This window comes from Mobula birostris, chromosome 20 (assembly GCF_030028105.1).
Source record: "Mobula birostris isolate sMobBir1 chromosome 20, sMobBir1.hap1, whole genome shotgun sequence".
NCBI classification, from domain to species: Eukaryota; Metazoa; Chordata; class Chondrichthyes; order Myliobatiformes; family Myliobatidae; genus Mobula; species Mobula birostris.
In genome coordinates, this window is record NC_092389.1 from 7,623,011 (window position 1) to 7,644,704 (window position 21,694).

General features: G+C 42.1%; 1 protein-coding gene across 4 annotated transcripts in view; it reads left to right on the top strand.

The window, feature by feature from the left end:
- The window catches only part of LOC140212757 (uncharacterized), a 39,143-nt gene extending 20,229 nt beyond the window's left edge, over nt 1-18,914 (top strand). For all 4 annotated transcript variants that reach the window (XM_072283932.1, XM_072283933.1, XM_072283935.1 and 1 more), the window contains 5 exons: nt 184-400; nt 3,205-3,370; nt 3,448-3,499; nt 12,380-12,505; nt 15,651-18,914. In XM_072283932.1, coding sequence (XP_072140033.1) covers nt 184-400; nt 3,205-3,370; nt 3,448-3,499; nt 12,380-12,505; nt 15,651-15,713 — 624 coding nt within the window. In that variant the 3' untranslated portion in view covers nt 15,714-18,914. The remainder of the gene's footprint in view (nt 1-183; nt 401-3,204; nt 3,371-3,447; nt 3,500-12,379; nt 12,506-15,650) is intronic.
- Nucleotides 18,915-21,694: the final 2,780 nt, after the last annotated feature.

The following is a 21,694-nucleotide window of genomic DNA, read 5'->3' on the forward strand; positions in this document are numbered from 1 at the left end:
GTACTATCTACAGGATATCATATAAAAAGATCTCCTTTTCACCTCTGGGAAATGTTAAAATGGGAGAAGAAGGAGAATTCAGCACTGTCTTCCAAGAGTGGAATGTTCATCAGTAAAATGCAGGGGAGGTTTTTATATAACCATGCTTCTTTTTAATTGTTTTCCCTTTTTATTCCAATATAGATATTCTTTTTCTATCAAAACGTCAGTACGGTGGCACAGGACAGTAAGTTCACTCAAAGGTTGAAGTGGCAGGGTGACATCATGAAAAAAAACGCCTCCATTCTCATAAGTGACATGAACTGTACTGACAACGGCGAATTCATCTGTGATTTGAGGATCCCCAGATTTTCCAACAATGTCTATAGAAGCAAGACACGTTTAATAGTTTTCTGCGAAGGTAATAAATGACACCATTGCAATTCTGCCCAGTTAGGGTGAATGTAAAAGACTTGAATGCTTCTGAATTCTGTGTGGTGGAACATAAATACAAAGGGGTGATTGGTGTATAACTAATCAGTGAGGTTTTGTCTTTTGGCATTCTGTACAATATGTGAATAGGAAGGAACATTGAAATGCCTAGATAGAGCGGGCATGGAGAGGATGTTTCTAGACAATGGAGGTGTCTAGACTCTAAAACCAGAGGGTTCAGCATCAGAATAGAAGGATGCCCCTTTAGAACAGGGATCAGGTGGATGGTAAATCTGTGGAATTCATTGCTACAGATGGCTTTGGAGGCAAAGTCATTGAGTATATTTAAAACAGTGATTGATAGGTTCTTGATTAGTCAAGGTGTCAAAAGCTACAGGGAGAAGGCAGGAGAATGAGGTTGAGTGAGATGATAAATCAGCTATGATGGATTGTTGGAGCAAGTTCAATGGGCTGAATGGCCAAATTCTGCTCTTATGTCTTCTGGTTTTATGGAATTAATCTATTAGGAAATAGCAGTAGGAATGAATATGGTGCAATTGTTTTTTTTGGGAGACTCTACGACATGAATCATTGGGAAAGTAATTTGTACCATTGGGATTGTGTACAATGGGACTAAATGGGAAGGAATTGCTTGAATAGTTTTTTTTCTTAATGGAAATGAATAGGAACAGATTGTTCTTTTGGGTTTCTAAATAATGGAAGGGAATGAGATGAAATTGGTCAGTTGGAAAACTATAGTGGCAACGGTAACTTTGTTATTGTGAGCCTGTACAGTGTTTGTGAACGGGAAGGTTTTGGTCTATTGGGATTCCATTACATGGGAGTGAAGAGTAAGAGTGCATGTGATTCGGAATCTAAACAAAAGGAGTGAATGAAATCAGATTGGATGAAGGGGAACTGGCTGGATGAGGAGAACTAGTCAGATGATTGAGAAAAATATAGATGATTGAGATTCTACAGAAAGGGCTTGCATCAGAAAAGATTAAACAAAAGGGATTCTGCAGATGCTTCAGATCTAGAGCAACACATACAAAATGCTGAAGGAACTCACCAAGTTAGGCAGCATTTATGGAGATGAATAAAGAGTCGCTGTTTTTTAAAATTTTTTTTATTGATGAGGCTTTGTCAAGCACCTCTGCTCCATCCACAAAAAGCAGAATTTCCCGGTGAACAACCATTTCAATTCCTATCACCATTTCTGTTCCAACGTATCAGCCTATGGCCTCATCTTTTGCCATAATAAGATCACTCTCAGGGTGGAGGAGCAACACCTCATATCATCAAAACCTGATGACATGAACATCGATTTCTCCAGATTCTGGTAATTTTTCTCTCTCCCTTCCGTCTTCTTCAATTCCCCACTCTGGCAACTTACCTTTTCTCCTCACCTGCGTATCACCTTGCCCTGGTGCCCCTCCTCCTTCCATTTCTCCCATGCTCCATTCTCCTCTATTATCAGATTGCTTCTTCTCCAGTCCCATACCTTTTCTACCTATCACCTCCCAACTTCTTACTTCATCCTCCTCCCCCACCCATCCAGCTTCACCTGTCACCTTCCAGGTGGTCTTCCTTCCTGCCCCCTCCCTCGTATTGTGGCATCTTTCCAGTCTGGATGAAGGCCTTAGTCCAGAATATTGACTGTTTATTCATAGATGCCGCCTGACCTGCTGAGTTTTTCCAGCATTTTGTGTCTGTTGATCATAAAAGATTATTCTATTGCTATTCTATGCAAAAGAGTGAACGGGAAAAGATTTCGGCCAACTCTAAGGAGCATTGCATAATTTCCTGAAAGCTCCCTGAAAGTCATTAGTGTGGTAAAGAAGGCATCTGGGATGCTTACTTTTGTTAGTCAAGGCTTTGAAGTCAAGAGTCAGGATGCTATAATGCAGCTTCACTAAACTCTTGTTAGATTTGCACTCAATTCTGGTTGCCCCATTAAAGGAAGGATGCTGAGGCTTTGAAGAGGGTGCAGAAGAGGTTTACCAAGGTGCTGCCTGGATTAGAGAGCATGCGCTATAATGAGTTGGACAAATCTGAAGTGTTTCCTGTGGGGTGGTGGAGGCTGAGGGGATGCCTGATAGAAGGTTATAAAATGATGAGAGTAGATAGAGTAGACAACAAGTATCTTTTCCCCTGGTTTAAATGTCTAATACTAAAGGGCATGCATTTAAAGTTTGAGGGGGTAAAGATTAAAGGGAATGTGCAGGGCAAGTTTTTATTTTACACAGAGAGGTGGGTGACTCAAATGCAGGGCCAGGGCTGTTGGAGGAAGCAGATACAACAGAGGTATTTAAGGTACTCTTAGCTAGATGCAGGAATATACAGAGTTGGATGGATATGGACCATGTTCAGGCAGAAAAGATTTGTCTATGATTTATTTATTTTTTTATTTATTGAGATACAGCACAGAATAGGCCCTTCCAACCCTTCAAGCCATGGAGCCCAATTTAACCCTAGCCTAATCACAGGACAATTTACAATGAGCAACCGGTACATCTCTGGACTGTGGGAGGAAACCCATGCAGTCACAGGGAGAACGTACAAACTCCTTAGGGGCAGCAGCGGGAATTGAACCCAGTCACTGGTACTGTAAAGTGTTGTGCTAACCACTATGCTACCGTGCCACCCCGTCCACCTTATCTACACCCCTCATGAATCTATGTTCTGGAGAATCTTTGCTCTTTTTACATCTAAATATCTTGTTCCAATAGCATCTCCTATGTGGTAAATTGCTATGACTCGCTAACCTTTCGACATTTCTAATTCCTACAGACAGTAGGGGTTTACGAGCCCTGAGCATTCCCAGTTCCAAGGAAGGGATAACAAAGAATGTTATCATATATATATCAGCTGGGATTTTCACCATCTTCATTGCATTCTCTGTACTCCTAGTAATTATATGGAAATATTCATCACGTACAGCACCAAGAAATGAAAGGTATATTCTTTAAGGAGAGGGATATTGATAGAGTTACAGATTTTGAACAATGTATAATGCTGAACTTTTCTCTCTAGTATCAGTGATTCACCAGGATGGAATGAGGCAAGTGCCCCTGAAAATGTTAAGGTAAGCGGTGTTTTACCATATATAATTTGAGCACAAATGTATTTGTGATTCAGAACAATGAGACGGTTCTTCCAGTGATTGGCAAGTCACCTGAACTAGACAGTTTTCATCCACTGAAGCTGAAAGTTTCTTTGAATTAGTCACTCTCAGGCTTACTGGCTGTCAAAGCTGTCATTAATGTTGAATGTTTGTAGTTGTCTTCAACATCCAAGCATTGAAAAACTTAGTGAACTACTAATAAAAACACTTCAGAAATTAAAATATTAAGGAAACCTTAGAACATGATTCTTCAGTTAAATCAAAACATACATACTGTTCTCTGGTGGGCACTTCTTCCAGTTACTCAGTCTTCCTGCTGGGACTATCCAGGACAGGAGAAGTGGGTGAAACTCCTGGTCTTAGACCTAGAGAAAGTGAAGAAGTTTACACTGACCTGCTGGATCTGCAAGGTCTGCATTAGCAAGGTGATACTTAATTCGAGAGAAGACTGGACTATGCTTGGACATCCCAAGCTTCCAGCTGGTTAAGTGAATAAAAACCAATAGATTATTTGGCTTTTCAGGAGAGTACCTGGTCTGCTAAGTGTTCAATTATGTTCTCAGATTCTGAAAGTTTAAGACTAAATTACCAACAAATTTTGAGTCTTCTTCCAAGCACTCTTTAGATCTAGAGATAGATCCACTTAAACCTCACCATCCACCAATCTACAGTTAATTCAGTCAACATAAGGTTAATTTCCATGTGATTATACAGAGTCATAGGGTTTTTCAGCATAGAACAGGCCCTTTGTCCACCACATTTATGCCAAATGTTGTGCCAATGTATACTAATCCCAGTTATCTGCATTAATTCCACATTCTTCTGTGCCCTGGTACTTGTTACTTCAAGTACCTGTCCAAATGTAATTTGGTGGTGCGGAAGCATAGTAGTTAGCACAACACTCTACCATTGATTAGTCTTCATTTCCCGCTGTTGTCTGTAAGGAGTTTGTACATTCTCTCTGCTACCGTGTAAGGTTTCCTTCGGGTGCTCCAATTTCCTCCCACATTCCAAAAATGTATGGCTTAGGGTTAACCGAGTTGTGGGGATGGTATGTTGGTGCTGGAAGTGTGGTGATACTTGCAGGCTGCCCCCAGCACATCCTCAGACTGTGTTGGTCATTGACACAAGTGACACATTTCACTGCCTGTTTCAATGTACATGTGACAAATAAAGCTGATCTTTAAAAGACTTCTTAAATGCCACCACCTCCTCCTCAGCTCATTCCAGATATTAACCATTCTTTGTATGAAAAGTTTACCTCTCAGGTCCCTTTTAAAACTCCTCCATCTCTCCTTAAACTTATGGTCCCTAATTTGAGACACCCCTACCACGGGAAACAGATATGAGCCATCTACCCTATCTAACCCTCTCAAATTTCATATAGCTGTGTCATGTCTCCTCTCAGACTCTTTCACACCAGGGAACAAAAGGTCAGCCTATCCAACCTCTCCTGATAACTCAAGCCCTCTTATTCAGGTTCCTGGTTTAATCACATCTTTCCTATTAGTGTAACATCCAGAATGGCACACAATGTAACGATTGAGGCCTAACAATAATTTTGCCCAGCAGTAACAGGACATCCCAGATCTTGTCACTGGCTGGGCTATGAACTGTAAGTATGCCATACACTTTCCTCACTACCCTTTCTACCTGTGCTCCAGCTTTCAGGTGACTATGTAATGGTACCCCAAGGTTTGTTTGCTCATTGACACTTCCCAAGGCCCTGTATTGTTGAGTCCAGAATGTTACTTCAAATAAAATCAAAGAAACAAAGTCCAAGGTTATGAATTTATCATCTATTTGAAATAATTGTGACATAGTATAAGAAATAAGTAGCCAGGATGAGCTGCAGAGTGTTTGGAAACAGCAGGATGGTTTTAAGACCATAAGACCATAAGACAAAGGAGCAGAAGTCGGCCATTCGGCCCATCGAGTCTGCTCCACCATTTTATCATGAGCTGATCCATTCTCCTATTTAGTCCCACTGCTCCGCCTTCTCACCATAACCTTTGATGCCCTGGCTACTCAGATACCTATCAATTTCTGCCTTAATTACACCCAGTGAATTGGCCTCCACTGCCGCCCATGGCAACAAATTCCATAGATTCACCACCCTCTGACTAAAAAAATTTCTTCGCATCTCTGTTCTGAAAGGGTGCCCTTCAATCCTTAAGTCATGCCCTCTCGTACTAGACTCCCCCATCATGGGAAACAACTTTGCCACATCCGCTCTGTCCATGCCTTTCAACGTTCGAAATGTTTCTATGAGGTCTCCCCTCATTCTTCTAAACTCCAAGGAATACAGTCCAAGAGCGGACAAATGTTCCTCATATGTTAACCTTCTCATTCCCAGAATCATTCTAGTGAATCTTCTCTGTACCCTCTCCAACGTCAGCACATCCTTTCTTAATTAAGGAGACCAAAACTGCCCACAGTACTCCAAGTAAGGTCTCACCAGCGCCTTATAGAGCCTCAACATCACATCCCTGCTCCTATACTCTATTCCTCTAGAAATGAATGCCAACATTGCATTCGCCTTCTTCACCACCGACTCAATCTGGGGGTTAACCTTAAGGGTATCCTGTACGAGGACTCCCAAGTCCCGTTGCATCTCAGAACTTTGAATTCTCTCCCCATTTAAATAATAGTCTGCCCATTTATTTCTTCTGCCAAAGTGCAGAACTATACACTTTCCAACATTGTATTTCATTTGCCACTTCTTTGCCCATTCTTCCAATCCATCCAAGTCTCTCTGCAGACTCTCTGTTTCCTCAGCACTACTGGCCCCTCCACCTATCTTCGTATCATCAGCAAGCTTAGCCACAAAGCCATCTATTCCATAATCCAAATCGTTGATGTACAATGTAAAAAGAAGCAGCCCCAACACGGACCCCTGTGGAACACCACTGGTAACTGGCAGCCAACTAGAATAGGATCCCTTTATTCCCACTCTCTGTTTCCTGCCAATCAGCCAACGCTCTATCCACGTATGTAACTTCCCCGTAATTCCATGGGCTCTTATCTTGTTAGTAGCCTCATGTGTGGCACCTTGTCAAAGGCCTTCTGAAAATCCAAATATACAACATCCACTGCATCTCCCTTGTCTAGCCTACTTGTAATTTCCTCAAAAAATTGCAATAGGTTTGTCAGGCAGGATTTTCCTTTAAGGAATCCATGCTGAGTTCTGCCTATCTTGTCATATGCCTCCAGGTACTCTGTAACCTCATCCTTGACAATCAACTCCAACAACTTCCCAAACACCGATGTCAAGCTAACAAGTCTATAATTTCCTTTTTGCTTCCTTGCCCCCTTCTTAAATAGCGGAGTGACATTTGCAATCTTCCAGTCCTCCGGAACCATGCCAGAATCTATTGACTTTTGAAAGATCGTCGCTATTGCCTCCGCAATCTCCACAGCTACTTCCTTCAGAACACGCGGGTGCATTCCATCTGGTCCAGGAGATCTATCTACCTTTAGACTATTCAGCTTCCTGAGTTCTTTCTCTGTCGTAATTGTGACTGCGCACACTTCTCTTCCCTGCCACCTTTGAGTGTCCGGTATACTGCTGATGTCTTCCTCAGTGAAGACTGATGCAAAATACTCATTCAGTTCCTCCGCCATCTCCTCATCTCCCATTACAATTTCTCCAGCATCATTTTCTATCGGTCCTATATCTACTCTCACCTGTCTTTTACTCTTTATGTAGTTGAAAAAGCTTTTAGTATCCTCTTTGATATTATTTGCTAGCTTCCTTTCATAGTTAATCCTTTCCTTCTTAATGACCATCTTAGTTTCCCTTTGTAAGCTTTTAAAAACTTCCCAATCCTCTGTCTTCCCACTAATTTTTGCTTCCTTTTATGCCCTCTCCTTTGCTTTAACTTTGGCTTTGACTTCCCTTGTCAACCACGGTTGCATCCTTTTCCCATTTGAAAATTTCTTCTTTTTTGGAATATACCTGTCTTGCACCTTCCTCACTTCTCGCATAAACTCCAGCCACTGCTGCTCTGCTGTCTTTCCCGCCAGTGTCCCTTTCCAGTCAACTTTGGCCAGTTCCTCTCTCATGCCACTGTAATTTCCTTTACTCCACTGAAATACCGACACATCAGATTTCGGCTTCTCTTTTTCAAATTTCACAGTGAACTCAATCATGTTATGATCACTGTCTCCTAAGGGTTCCTTCACCTCTATCTCTCTAATCACCTCCGGTTCATTACACAATACCCAATCCAGTACAGCCGATCCCCTAATGGGCTCAACAACAAGCTGTTCTAAAAAGCCACTTCGCAGATATTCTACAAATTCTCTCTCTTGAGATCCAGTGCCGACCTGATTTTCCCAATCCACTCGCATGTTAAAATCCCGCACAATTATCATAACACTGCCCTTCTGACAAGCCTTTTCTATTTCCCGTTGTAATTTGTAGTCCACATCCCTGCAGCTGTTAGAAGGCCTGTATATAACTGCCACCAGGATCCTTTTACCCCTGCAATTTCTTAGCTCAACCCATAAAGATTCTGCACTTTCCGATCCTATGTCACCTCTTTCTAGTGATTTAATATCACTTCGTACCAATAAAGCCACACCTCCCCCTCTGCCTACCTTCCTATCCTTCCGATACACCGTGTATTCTTGGACGTTCAGCTCCCAGAGACATGCATCCTTTAGCCACGTCTCAGTGATGGCCACAATATCATACCTGCCAATCTGTAGCTGTACGACAAGATGATCCACCTTATTTCTTATGCTGCATGCATTTAAGTATAACACCTTAAGACCAGTATTAGGTACTTCTCACTTTGATTTCACTGCAACTTTATTGCACTGCAACTCATCCCAATGGCTACAAATTTGACCCATCACCTGCCTGTCTTTCCTGACATCTTTACTGCTCACTATCTTAGATTTATTTCTGTTTTCCCCTTTTTCTCCGCTCTATCATTTCGGTTCCCATCACACTGCCAAATTAGTTTAAACCCTCCCTAGCGGCTCTATTAAACCTTCCCGCCAGGATATTGGTCCCCTTCGGGTTCAGGTGTAACCTGTCCATTTTGAACAGGTCATACTTCCCCCAGAAGAGATCTCAATGATCCAAGACTCTGAAGCCCTGCCCCCTGCACCAGTCTCTCAGCCACACATTCGTCTGCCTGATCCGACTATTCTTGCCCTCGCTAGAACGTGGCACAGGTAGCAATCCTGAGATCACTACCCTGGAGGTCCTGCTTCTCAGCTTCCTTCCTAACTCCCAGAAATCTCTCTTCAGGACCTCCTTCCTTATCCTATCTATGTCATTGGTACCAACATGTACCAAGACAACTGGCTGCTCACCCTCCCCCTTTAGAATATTCTGGACCCGATCTGAGACATCCCGTACCCTGGCACCTGGGAGGCAACACACCATGTGGGTATCTCTATCAGGCTCACAGAATCTCCTGTCTGTTCCCCTGGCTATGGAATCCCCTATGACTACCACATTCTTTTTCTCCCTCCTTCCCTCCTACACAACAGCGCCAGGCTCAGTGCCAGACACCCAGTCACCATGGGCATCCCCTGTCAGGTCATCCCCCTCAACAGCATTCAGAACAAGATACTTTTTGCTGAGTGGGACAGCCACAGGTGTGCTCTCCACTATCCGGGCATTTTCCTTCCCTCTCCTGACAGTCACCCAGTTTTCTGACCCCTGTAGCCTAGGGATGACTACCTCCCTGTAGCTCTTGTCTATCACCTCTTCACTTTCCCTGATAAGCAGTAGGTCATCAAGCTGCAGCTCCAGATCCCTAACACGGTCTCTGAGGAGCTGTATCTCGGTGCACCTGGTGCAGATGTGGCCATCAGGGAGGCTGGAGGTCTCCCAGGATTCCCACATCTGACACCCTGAACAAAGCACTAACCCTGCAGGCATGATATCTAATTCTACAGGAATGAAACAGGAAAAATAAGTCAACTCACCCACTTACCTCGCCAAACAGACGAACTTTTAAACTGTTAGCCCGTACCATTAGCTGTGTGAGCCCTGCTGTTCCTGTCTGTCCGGGCCAATTCGCCAAGAGGAAAAAAAAGAGAGTTGGTGCTTCGCTTTCTCCTCTTCCCATTTACTGCTGAAGCCCATTGAAGCCAAAGCCCTACACTCTGCTACCACTCACTCTGCTGCCCGCTCTGACAGCTGCCCGCTGTATAGTCACGCACCTGCGCAGTCTCGTCCTTCTTGCACTCAAAGAAGTTTTTTAAAAAAACTGCCTTCCTTCAGAATTCAGCTCCCATGCCGTTCTGTTGTCCCGATCCAAAAGTGGCTCTTCTGTCACGTTTCAGTGGGAGAATTGGAGTACAGAGGTGAAGACCTTCTATCAAAGAGATAGGAAACTAGAGACATAGGACATTTAAATGATAAAGTTAAGGTACTAGAGGGCCAGGTTTGATTGGGTGAATAAGGATCTTAAAGAGCTGGACTTCAATGATCGGGTTAAAGTATTTAATTTAAGCTACCATGGGAATAAAATTCACAGCAGAAGTTGAAATACTTGAACTTGGAACTCAAAGAGGTGATATAAGGAAATGAAAGGTTAGGCTTTATTAGTCCAATGGCCTTCTCTCTTTGATTATGTTAGTATGAAAATATTATCAAGTATAGCGAACTATTCACTATGTAAAATTATATTTCTAGCTCAAGTCTTTGAGAACTGTCCACTCATCATATTTGGTTGACTTCCTCAGGTGTTGGGTGGCACTGAAAATAATTGCAATTCAGAGAAAGTTGTTTCACTGCCTTATTTCAATAGGTTTCAATAGGTACATTTAATGTCAGAGAAATGTATACAATATACATCCTGAAACTCTTTTTCTTTGCAAACATTTGCGAAAACAGAGGAGTGACCCAAAGAATGAATGACAGTTAAATGATAGAACCCCAAAGCCCCCCACAGCTCCCCTCTCCCATGTACAAGCAGCAGCAAAGCAACGTCCCCCACCAGCAAAAAATCATCAGCACCCCAAAGACTTTGCGTTTCACCTGGTATTCAACATACCACAGGCTCTCTCTCCCCCTAATAAGGGAAAAAGAGCAGTCCCTATTTCACAGCAAGAGGGGAGACATAATAAAACAACACACATCGAAGTTGCAGCAGGCCAGGCAGCATCTCTAGGAAGAGGTACAGTCGACGTTTCGGGCCGAGACCCTTCGTCAGGACTAACTGAAGGAAGAGTGAGTAAGGGATTTGAAAGTTGGAGGGGGAGGGGGAGATCCAAAATGATAGGAGAAGACAGGAGGGGGAGGGATAGAGCCAAGAGCTGGACAGGTGATAGGCAAAAGGGGATACGAGAGGATCATGGGACAGGAGGTCCGGGAAGAAAGACAAGGGGGGGGGACCCAGAGGATGGGCAAGAGGTATATTCAGAGGGACAGAGGGAGAAAAAAGAGTGAGAGAAAGAATGTGTGCATAAAAATAAGTAGCAGATGGGGTACGAGGGGGAGGTGGGGCCTTAGCGGAAGTTAGAGAAGTCGATGTTCATGCCATCAGGTTGGAGGCTACCCAGACGGAATATAAGGTGTTGTTCCTCCAACCTGAGTGTGGCTTCATCTTTACAGTAGAGGAGGCCGTGGATAGACATATCAGAATGGGAATGGGATGTGGAATTAAAATGTGTGGCCACTGGGAGATCCTCCTTTCTCTGGCGGACGGAGCATTACACACATTCTTTCTCTTTCTCTCCTTTTTCTCCCTCTGTCCCTCTGACTATACCCCTTTCCCCTTCTCTGGGTTTTCCCTCCATCCCCCTTTTCCTTCTCCCTGGGCCTCCTGTCCCATGATCCTCTCATATCCCTTTTGCCAATCACCTGTCCAGCTCTTGGCTCCATCCCTCCCCCTCCTGTCTTCTTCTATCATTTTGGATCTCCGCCTCCCCCTCCCACTTTCAAATCTCTTACTAGCTCTTCCTTCAGTTAGTCCTGACGAAGGGTCTCGGCCTGAAACGTCGACTGGCCTGCTGCGTTCCACCAGCAACTTTGATGTGTGTTGCTTGAATTTCCAGCATCTGCAGAATTCCTTGTGTCTGCGTAACAAAACAACTCGCTGATTTGTGGTGTTAAAATTCTATTGCATTGCTTTTTCCGAGCTGTGTGGGCACACAGCCAGTAGCAAGGCTACTGCTTCTGACCTTCCTTGTTCTCCCGTGACGCATCAGGCAGCAGCACCAGCCTTGAATCAGCCCACCCCCAGAGCCATGAAAATCTGGCACCCTGAAGGCGCGCTCGTCTTCTAGGTTGCTTCCTTGGCATATTGAAAAGCGGCCGGTCGCGAGGCCCTGAGAGCGGGTCCCACTCCCGCAAAGAACCAAAGTCAGAGTATAACTCCAGGTCAGGGTCTTCAAAAGAACCTTGAAAGGGAAAAAAAAAAAGATATCAAAGATAGAAATAAAGCTGTTTCCAAAGATGCAAGCAAAGGAGTCGCCATTTAACGCCATCATCACTACATCTCTGAACATCCTCAAGTGCAAAGGGCTTGGGTACTTCATTAAAACAACCTGAACAGTGAGTTTTGCAAGTTAGCTGTTGATGCCACTACAACTGACCCTAATCTAATATATGCCAGTCAGAAGGAAAAACGAGATCTGCTGCTGCCCAAACAGGGGTCACAAGTCAAATGTGTGACTAATTCAGCCCCAGCTGAAGTAAAACAAGTCAGCACAGAGCACTGATAGAACCTGCAGCCTCCCTAGCCCACACTAACACGCTCCATGCTGCCTTAGCTCAATAAGCAATACAAGTCAAGACCAGTAGGAACTGAATTAGAATTTTTGAAGGACAAAGAGTCAGTTGATTAATCAAGTATTTTCACCAACAATCAGGAAACAGGTGGTTATTTAACTGTGAACCGGCAACCAGCACATCAGAACGACAGAAAAAGGACATCTGTGGAGGAAAGGCAAAATAAGGAAACAAAAAAAGATGAAGATGAAACCTATGTAACGATGGTAAGATGGTTAGAGGTATAATTCTGAATATAGAGGACTGCTGTAAATAGAAAACATTGTACAAGTTGGCTATCTAAAATTATCTATCCAACTGTAACACTTTATTCTGAATTTGGTTACTGTTTTCCATTGGACTACCTCAGTACGCTGTTGTAATGGCCAGCAAAATAAAGCTTTTTTCACTGTACCTTGGTACATATGACCACAAAAAAACAACCTACCAATTTGCCATTGGACACACACATAATGTAAATACTTTGTAGAAGATACTGTCCATTAGAGTTGAACTCAGTTCTATTTCCCGAACGGCCTATCACATACTTCATTCTCACTTTCCTATCAAATACCAGAATCCTACACACTGACTTTAACTCTGTGATCCAAAGAGTTGGTTTGGTCACATATTATACAGCTTGGAAGTTTCCTATGCCATATCTTTTAGTCCTCAGTTCCTCTTAGTTGTTCCCTAGCATTTGAACCAATGAAGAATTTATGCAGGTCAGCTTTGCCGCTTGCCTTTATTATCTCAAAGATTTCATTGAGATTACCTGAAAACTTTTCCTTTACCAACGAAATCACACCACTGAACCTATTCTGAAAAGCAGGAATTATCAATGGTATTTATTTGTTTACCCTTAAAATGGACCAACAATTCCCATCCCTCTTGGATGGTTCTGGAGTATCCATAGAACATAGAACATAGAAGAGTACAGCACAGGAATGGGCCATTTGGCCCACATTGTTGAGCTGAACCAGCTACAAAGCAAATTAAAACCACTTGCATACTAATCCCTCCTACCTGCATCATGTCCATATCCCTCCATCTTCCTTATTTTCATATCCCTATCCAAACATCTTTTAAAAGACTCTAATGTATTTGCCTCTACCACCATACCAGGTATCCATGATCAACAATTTTGAGAAATACCGGATAAGCTTCACTAGGAACACTTCTAACATCATACTTTTGAATAAATACATTTTGAAGAAATATCATTAATATACAAATAATAAAATGGTGTGAAATAATGGGGCAAGGGCAAGCTGCATCACTATACAGATGGTTATTTAGATAAAGAATAGGAAGGATTGTGCATCTCTTTATTGTCTTTTACAACTGCAAACCAAAACAAATTACCTCACAGTCACTGAGGTACCTTTTGAACAGAGTTCACTTTTGCACAGTAGAAAACTCAGCAGGCAGATTTTCACACAATAATGTGATCATTTGTTTTCAATGTTAGTTATGGGTTAGCGAGTGACCAGGATGCCAGGAATGCTATTTCTGTGTTTCTTCAAAATCATACCATGGAATTCTTAATAACTACCCGGGAAGGCAAAAGTTCAACACCTCATCCAGAAGGTGGCACTCCCACGGTGCTGAATTGGAGAGGCAGTCTGAATTTTCAGTTTTCCCAAAAGTAGAACTTGAATCCTCAGACATCTGAGAAGAGAAAAACGATGATTCAATGTGACACCAGTCTGGTTACAGCAACTTTATTGCATTAAAATAAAGACAACTATTCTCTTATAACTGCTTACTCAGTAGATTACAACACGTTTTACCATCTCATATTAGACAGAGGCTCAGAGGCAGTGGATTTATTACACCAGCTAATTCCCTTTAACCAGCCCTGATTTATCATCATTTGGATCAGCTCATTTCTGTATTCATGTTTTATAACTCTACCTTTGATGAAGGATCTAGTGCTTTCCCGGTGTGTATGATGAATAATCTCTTCTCTGGCTTCCAGCCGGGTACATGTATCAATTTTACCATTATCGAATCGTCAGTTAAAATCGATATCTGTACCCGGCTGGAAGCCCAGGGAAAGTTTATACATCAATTATATCTTATACTATTTATGGGTACATTATATATGAATTTGTACATTTATAAATTACTTACTCCTCGCACGTCGTCATCAGAGGTAAGACTATCATTTAGTTCCATCTCCAACTGTCCTAATCTGAGTGACTTGCTCAGCCATTCAGAGGGAAGTTAAGAACCAGACCAGGTAAAAATGGTAGATCTTCTTTTCTGAAGGAAATTAGTAAATCAGATGGCGGTCTGGTTGTTTCATAGTCACCATAACCTATACTACCTTTTAACTCCAGATGTATTTAATACCTAAGATTAAGTTCACCAACATCCATGATGGGATTCAAACCAAAGTGTCCAGCAATAATCCAAGCCTCTGGATAACAGTTCAGTCATTCAGCCAACATACATATGCTCTTTAGTACAGACACTTCCTTCATCTAATCACAAGAGCCCTGAGAGTTTCTCACTTTTCCTGCAGTTTATTGTGATTTAGCCATTTGTTTGTGGCAGCAAGATTTGGAGTTCAATTTACAAGGATATAGTGTAGTGAAGGTCGAATGTGAGATGCTCGTAGGGCCATCATTTTATTTATGGTTCAAAGTGCAAGTGACATTAAAGTTATGCAGCAGCTGACTTAACTCCACAATTTAACCAGCTTCTTACACAAAGTAACTTGGAATTTATTCATAATAAATGATTTGGAAGCTTATAGAACATAGAATAGTACAGCACATTACAGGCCCTTCGGCCCACAATGTTGTGCCAACCCTCAAACTCTGCCTCCCATATAACCCCCCACCTTAAATTCCTCCATATACCTGTCTAGTAGTCTCTTAAACTTCACTAGTGTATCTGCTTCCACCACTGACTCAGGCAGTGCATTCCACGCACCAACCACTCTCTGAGTAAAAAACCTTCCTCTAATATCCCCCTTGAACTTCCCACCCCTTACCTTAAAGCCCTGTCCTCTTGTATTGAGCAGTGGTGCCCTGGGGAAGAGGCGTTGGCTATCCACTCTATCTATTCCTCTTAATATCTTGTACACCTCTATCATGTCTCCTCTCATCCTCCTTCTCTCCAAAGAATAAAGTCCTAGCTCCCTTAATCTCTGATCATAATGCATACTCTCTAAACCAGGCAGCATCCTGGTAAATCTCCTCTGTACCCTTTCCAATGCTTCCACATCCTTCCTATAGGTTATTTATGATTATTTATTGTAATTAACACAATCAACACAAAGATTAGAAAAGATGGAGTTGATTTGGTTATATTGTCATTGGCCTTAACCCATTTCTAACGCTGTCTTTCTTTTGTCTTTAGCATGCATTCTCAGGAACCTGGAAAACAAATGGCCAGTCTCCTAACCCAGTCAAACAACAATGATACAGCAGGGATATACCCAACAGGTCTAGGGTTGGTCCCTGATGTCTTTCGTTTTGATAGTTGGAACTTTGGGGCACTCATCACTCATGATTTTAGTAACACAGGAAACCTATCAACAATTCTTCAAAAACACTTTTGCTAGGAATAGCTTGATACATTTATTTCTTGGCACACTGATTCAAACTTACTTGGCTTTATTGCCTGCAGAAGAAGAGAAACACCTCTGGGTCCAATTTTTACAAACTTCAACCATGGTGCCTTCAAAGGTATTCTTAAAAACCGTCAAAAATTAGTTCTTTTATTGTATAAATATAAGAGATTCTGCAGATGCTGTAAATCCAGAGTTACACACACAAAATGCGGGAGAAACTCAGCAGGTCAAGCAACATGGAAATGAACAAAGAGTCAATGTTTTGGGCTGAGACCCTTCATCAGGACTGGAGAGGAAGGGGGACGATGCCAGAATAAGAAGTTGGGAGGAGAGGAAGGAGTACATGCTAGAACATGGTAGGTGAAGCCAGGTGAGGAGGAAGGTAGGTGGGTGGGGGAGGAGGAATGAAATAAGAAGCTGGGTGGGTATGGGTGGAAAAACTAAAGAGCTGAAGAAGGAGGAATCTGATAGGAGAGGAGAGTGGACCATGGGAGAAAGGGAAGAAGGAGAGACACCAGAGCAAGGTGATAGGCAGGTAAGGAGAAGAGGTAAGTTGCCAGAGTGGGGAATTGAAGAAGATGGAAGGGAGAGGGCAAAATTAATGGAAGCTGGAGAAATTGATGTTCATGCCATCAAGTTGGAGGCTACACAAATGGAATATAAGGTGTTGCTCCTCCAACCTGAGAGTGGTTTCATCGTGTCAAAAGAGGAGGCGGCCATGGAATGACATGTTGGAATAGGAATTAAAATAGGGCACTAGAGGGAAGGAGGAGGGAGGTTATTGTATAGAAGTTGGGGGAAGAGGACACACTGGCTTAAGCTTGTTTGTGTTTCAATAAAAGTTTTTAATCAACTTTCTATTCAATCAGACACTCAAACAAACAAAAATTGTCTTGCTGGCACTCATGAGAATTCTAACCTAGAACACAGTTTTTCACTCTTATGTCAATTTGTGCGGATTGTAAGTACTGACTTCAAAGAGGAAGTTGTGTCAGAGCTGCATTACAGTCTTGACTTTAGATTTCTCCCCTACCAGAAAGAAAAACTTCCTTTTACGTGACATGCTCTTTAACCTTGGGTCAATTCATGTGTTTTATGATCAAATAAATATATTTGAATTGTCTGTATTGTAGACTTCCTGTACACAGCAAGCTCCAGTAATAAGAACAAATAATCTATACCTTAATGTTGCTTGTTCCACGATAGGTATTGGCAAGGACACAATAGCAAAACATTTATTATGCTTTAATCCTATCAAATTTCTTCACAAGAATGTTAACTAACAAAATAAAGATGGAGGGCTATATAGGAGGGAAGGGTGGTTTGATCTCAGAGTAGGTTAGAAGACTGGTTAGAAGTAGGAAGAATTGTGGGTCAAAGGGCCTGTACTGTGCTGTACTACTCTATGTTCTATTTTCTATCAAGTTCCCCTGGGACAGATGGCTGAAAGCTTGGTCAAAGAGATAAAACATATCTTAACTGAGGAGAGAGTGGTAGACAGATTGCAGGTTTTAGGAATTTGAGAGAATTGCAGCAGATTGAATTGTGACTGATAAAGTGGATGAAGTTGGATGAGTGAAATTAACATGGAGCATTTGGAGCAATTATTATGGGAGCTGGTGCAGATACAGAAAGAAAAATTAGAGCGTGACAAGGCCATTGAAGGATTTGAAAACAAGTTAAATATTAAAAATAACACTTTCCTTAACCATAAGCCAATGTCAGTCAGCATGCAAGAGTCTACATGAAAGGGAATAGATGAGACCACAGGACCATAACCCTATTTCCCTGCAATTAATGCCACAAGATCATTTATGCATACCTAAAGTTGTAGAAAGTGCTCCCTAGATTATAATTGGATCTGCAGGTATAGCACTTCCTCAGAGTGGCAGTAGAAGAGTGTGCGCCCATGTGTCTAAAATGATATAAATACACAACCTCTTGACTGAGAATGCTCTTCACAAGGCCTTTAATAACATTTTCCAGCAGCCTCTCCCCTCAAAAGATCAGATGTAGCACCACTGCTCTCAATTACATTGGTACTGTTGCAGTCAGATTCTTAATTTAACAAAGTCAATGTAAACCTGCCATCAGAATTTTATTTTACAAATAATGGCAGAAGTGAGAGTCAAGGTGTACAGAGAAGGATAAGATTGTAATTATAGAAAAGGAAATGATTCTGCAAAAATAAAATAGCGGAAGTCATAGTTGACAAGTCACCATACACACCTGACTGGAGACTGGGTCATGTTGGGGCACTTTTCAATATTAAGTGTATAAATTGTTTTGTGAAAGAGGACATTAATGATTTTATTGATGTTATTAACAGTGAATGTAATCCAGATACATTAGGTTTAACCTTGATCTCATCCGATCCATTATTAATGATAATTGAATCCATTATGAGTCAATGTAATGACCATCAAATAAAGGAACCAAGTCAGGCAGCATCTGTAGAAAGAAAAACAGACAGTGACCCTTCATCAGAACAGGGAAAGAGAAAGATGTGAGTGGGTTTTCAGTAGGAGGGAAGGTAAAACAGGAGTCTGTGATACGATGAGTCAAAATGGCAAAGTGGGGACATTGTTCAGCACATTAAGCCACTGGGCCTGTGAAATGGGTTGTTAGTGATAAGTTCAATAAGGAAAAGCACAACACTGGATAAGCTAAGCAGCATCTGTGGAACGCACTAAATGCTGACGAAACTCAATAGGTCAGACAATATCTATGGAAAGGAATATACAGTCGATGTTTTGGGCCAAAACCCTTCATCAGGATGGAACAGGAACAGTTAATGTTTCAGATGAGGAACCCTTCGTCAGACCAGACAAAGAGAAACAGTCATTATGGGTAGCAGCAGCCAGAAATGTGGATAAAAAGAAGGGAATTTCTCAGGTAGGTTGAGCACATTTGGCTAATGGATAAAATACCAGAGATGTACAATTTGTGGCTGATGAGGCTCTGGCATACAGAGATATGTTCAACAGACCAGACAATACACAGAGTGAAAAAGAAAGAAAGCAATCACTGTGGAACGAGTTCTTCTTTAGATGGGGTGGGGGTAGGGGAATGGGAAGAATATTATCAAAAGTCAGAGTTCAGTATCAAGTCCAGGATGTAAAGGAAAGGTGTTATTAAACTGGAAAGATGCAGAAAATATATACAGGGATTTTGCCAGAACTTGAGTTATAGGGGATGTTGGACTGCCCAGGACTTTATTCCTGGGAACATAGGAGATTGAGAGGTGAGGTCACAAAAGTGTATAAAATTGTGTGGAGCATTGATAGGACTCAGTTTTTCCCCCAGGGTTTGGGAATCAAGAATTAGAGGGCATAAATTGAAGGTAAGAGGGGATAGATTTAATAGGAAATTGAAGGCCAACTTTTTTTTACACAGAGGGGAGCTATACACTTAGTGGCCTCTTTATTAGGTACGCCTGTACACCTGCTCATTAATGCAAATATCTAATCAGCCAACATGTGGTAGCAACTCATTGCATTAAAGCATGCAGACATGGTCAAGAGGTTCAGCTGTTCAAAGTTCAAAAACTCAAAGTAAATTTATTAAAGGTACAAATATGTCACAATATACAACATTAAGATTCATGTTCTTGTGGACATACTCAACAAGTCTCTAGAATAATAACCATAGCAGGATTAATGAAAGACCGTACCAACTTGGGTGTTAAACCAGTGTGCAAAAGACAACAAACTGTGCAAATACAAAACAAAGGGAATAATAATAAATAAGTTAGCAATAAATATCAAGAACATGAGATGAAGAGTCTTTGAAAGTGAGTCGATAGGTTGTGGGAATATTTCAATGATGGGGCAAGTGAAGTTGAGTGAAATTATCCCCTTTGGTTCAAGAGTAACTGTTCCTGAACCTGGTGGTGTGAGTGCTGAGGTTCCTGTACCTTCTATTTGATGGCAGCAGCGAGAAGGGAGCATGTCCCGGTGGTGGGGGTCTCTGATGATGGATGCTGATTTTCTTCGACAATGTGCTCAATGGTGGGGAGGGCTTTACCTATGATGGACTGGGCCATATCCATTACTTTTTGTAGGATTTTCTGTTCAAGGGCATTGGTGTCCCTATACCAGCCTGTGATTCAGCCAGTCAATATACCCTCCACTACACATCTATAGAAGTTTGTCAAAGTTATAGATGTCCTGCTGAATCGTCGCGAACTCCTAGGGAGGTAGTGATACTGTTGAACTTTCTTCGTAATTGCACTTACATGCAGGACAGGTTCAGACCAAACATCAGACTGGGGAAAAACTTTGATCTAAGTGACTTTGACTGTGGAATAATTGTTGGTGCAAGGCGGGGTGGTTAGTGTATCTCAGAAACTGGCATTCTTCTGGGATTTTCAGGCACAACAGTCTCTAGAGTTTACAGAGGATAGTATGAAAAAAATCAGAGAATGGGAACTTGGGGAGAATAAGATGGGATTACTATAGGAGTGGTGTAAGTGGTTGAGTGATAGTCTGTCTGGACTTGTTTGTCCAGATACTGCCCAATCACCTTAGCTTCTCCAGCATTCTGGATTTTCTGGAAAGGTTCTGTGCTGTATCTTTCTATGTCTCTGCACTCTATTCAGGAATAAAGAGCATTGTTTTGAATCACCTGTTGTGGGCAGTCGGTGGATGGGGAAAGATACATTCACACTGATGTTACTGAAATGGCAGATGGGGAAGATGCAAATTGATATGGGAAATAGGACAGTTTGGGCTGGAAACTTGGTAATGAGGAGCAGCCATTAAAGGGAAAAGGGATAGTCAACACAATACACATAGTCGCTAAAGATGAGAATATGGGTAGTTATTCATTAAATGTTTAGTAAATAGGGGTGTCAAAATGTTGACTGTTCGTCTCCCTCCATAGATGCTGCCCAGCCTGCTGAGTTCCTCCAGCATTTTGTCCGTGTGTTGCTCAAGATTACCAGCATCTGCAGATTTTCTCTTGTTCAGCAGTCAATGCGTCCAGGCTTTAGCATCTCATTAGACCGAACATTAAAAACATAATCAGAGACGTTTCGGACCGAGCCCCTTCATCAGACTTGGCCCGAAATGTCGACTGTTCATTTCCCTTTATGGATGCTGCTTGACCTGTTGAGTTCCTCCAGCATTTCTGTGTGCATTGATTAAAAACATAAATTGTGTACAGCACGGGTAAGGATGATGCAATGGAAGCAAGTCAGATATTCAATACTTATCCGCTACTGCGATTATTTGCATGTCAGCAAAGAATTCTGTGCAAGTTCGACAGGCATCTGCAAAACCGCAAGGAGGGTTTGATAGAATTAATAGGCGAAGGCGATAGAAGATGGAACACTGTGGCTAGTGGTAGTGGCGGGTGGCGGGGATGGGGGGAGAGGAGAGAGGATTCCAGGCAGGGAGGAGAGAAAGCAAGTAGGAAATAGGCTTCCCAGGCAAGAAGAACCAGCTTATCTTCAGTGAGCTGAGAGGAGGGATTATAAACGATTATATAAAAATAAACTTTGAATGGAAAATAAGTTTGTGTATGTCTTATCTTTATAATGTATTAAACATGATACAGTAATAGTCCCTTCAACCGCACCCTACATTTAACCCTTTCATTCTTCTCCTCCCGTGTAATTGTGCACATTCTGGCATTTATCGATGCTGGTACAGTTTAAATAGTTAATTTGTTAGTTTTTTTTCGCACACTCAAGAGCCCAAATATGGAGATAAAATATGTGGAGAGTTAAACAATAATAGTTCACGCTGGCAATTTTCCCGTTAATTAAAGCGGACCCAGTTTACATGTGCTGCTTGCTACCCGGGTGATTTCAGCCCGCGACCTGCGG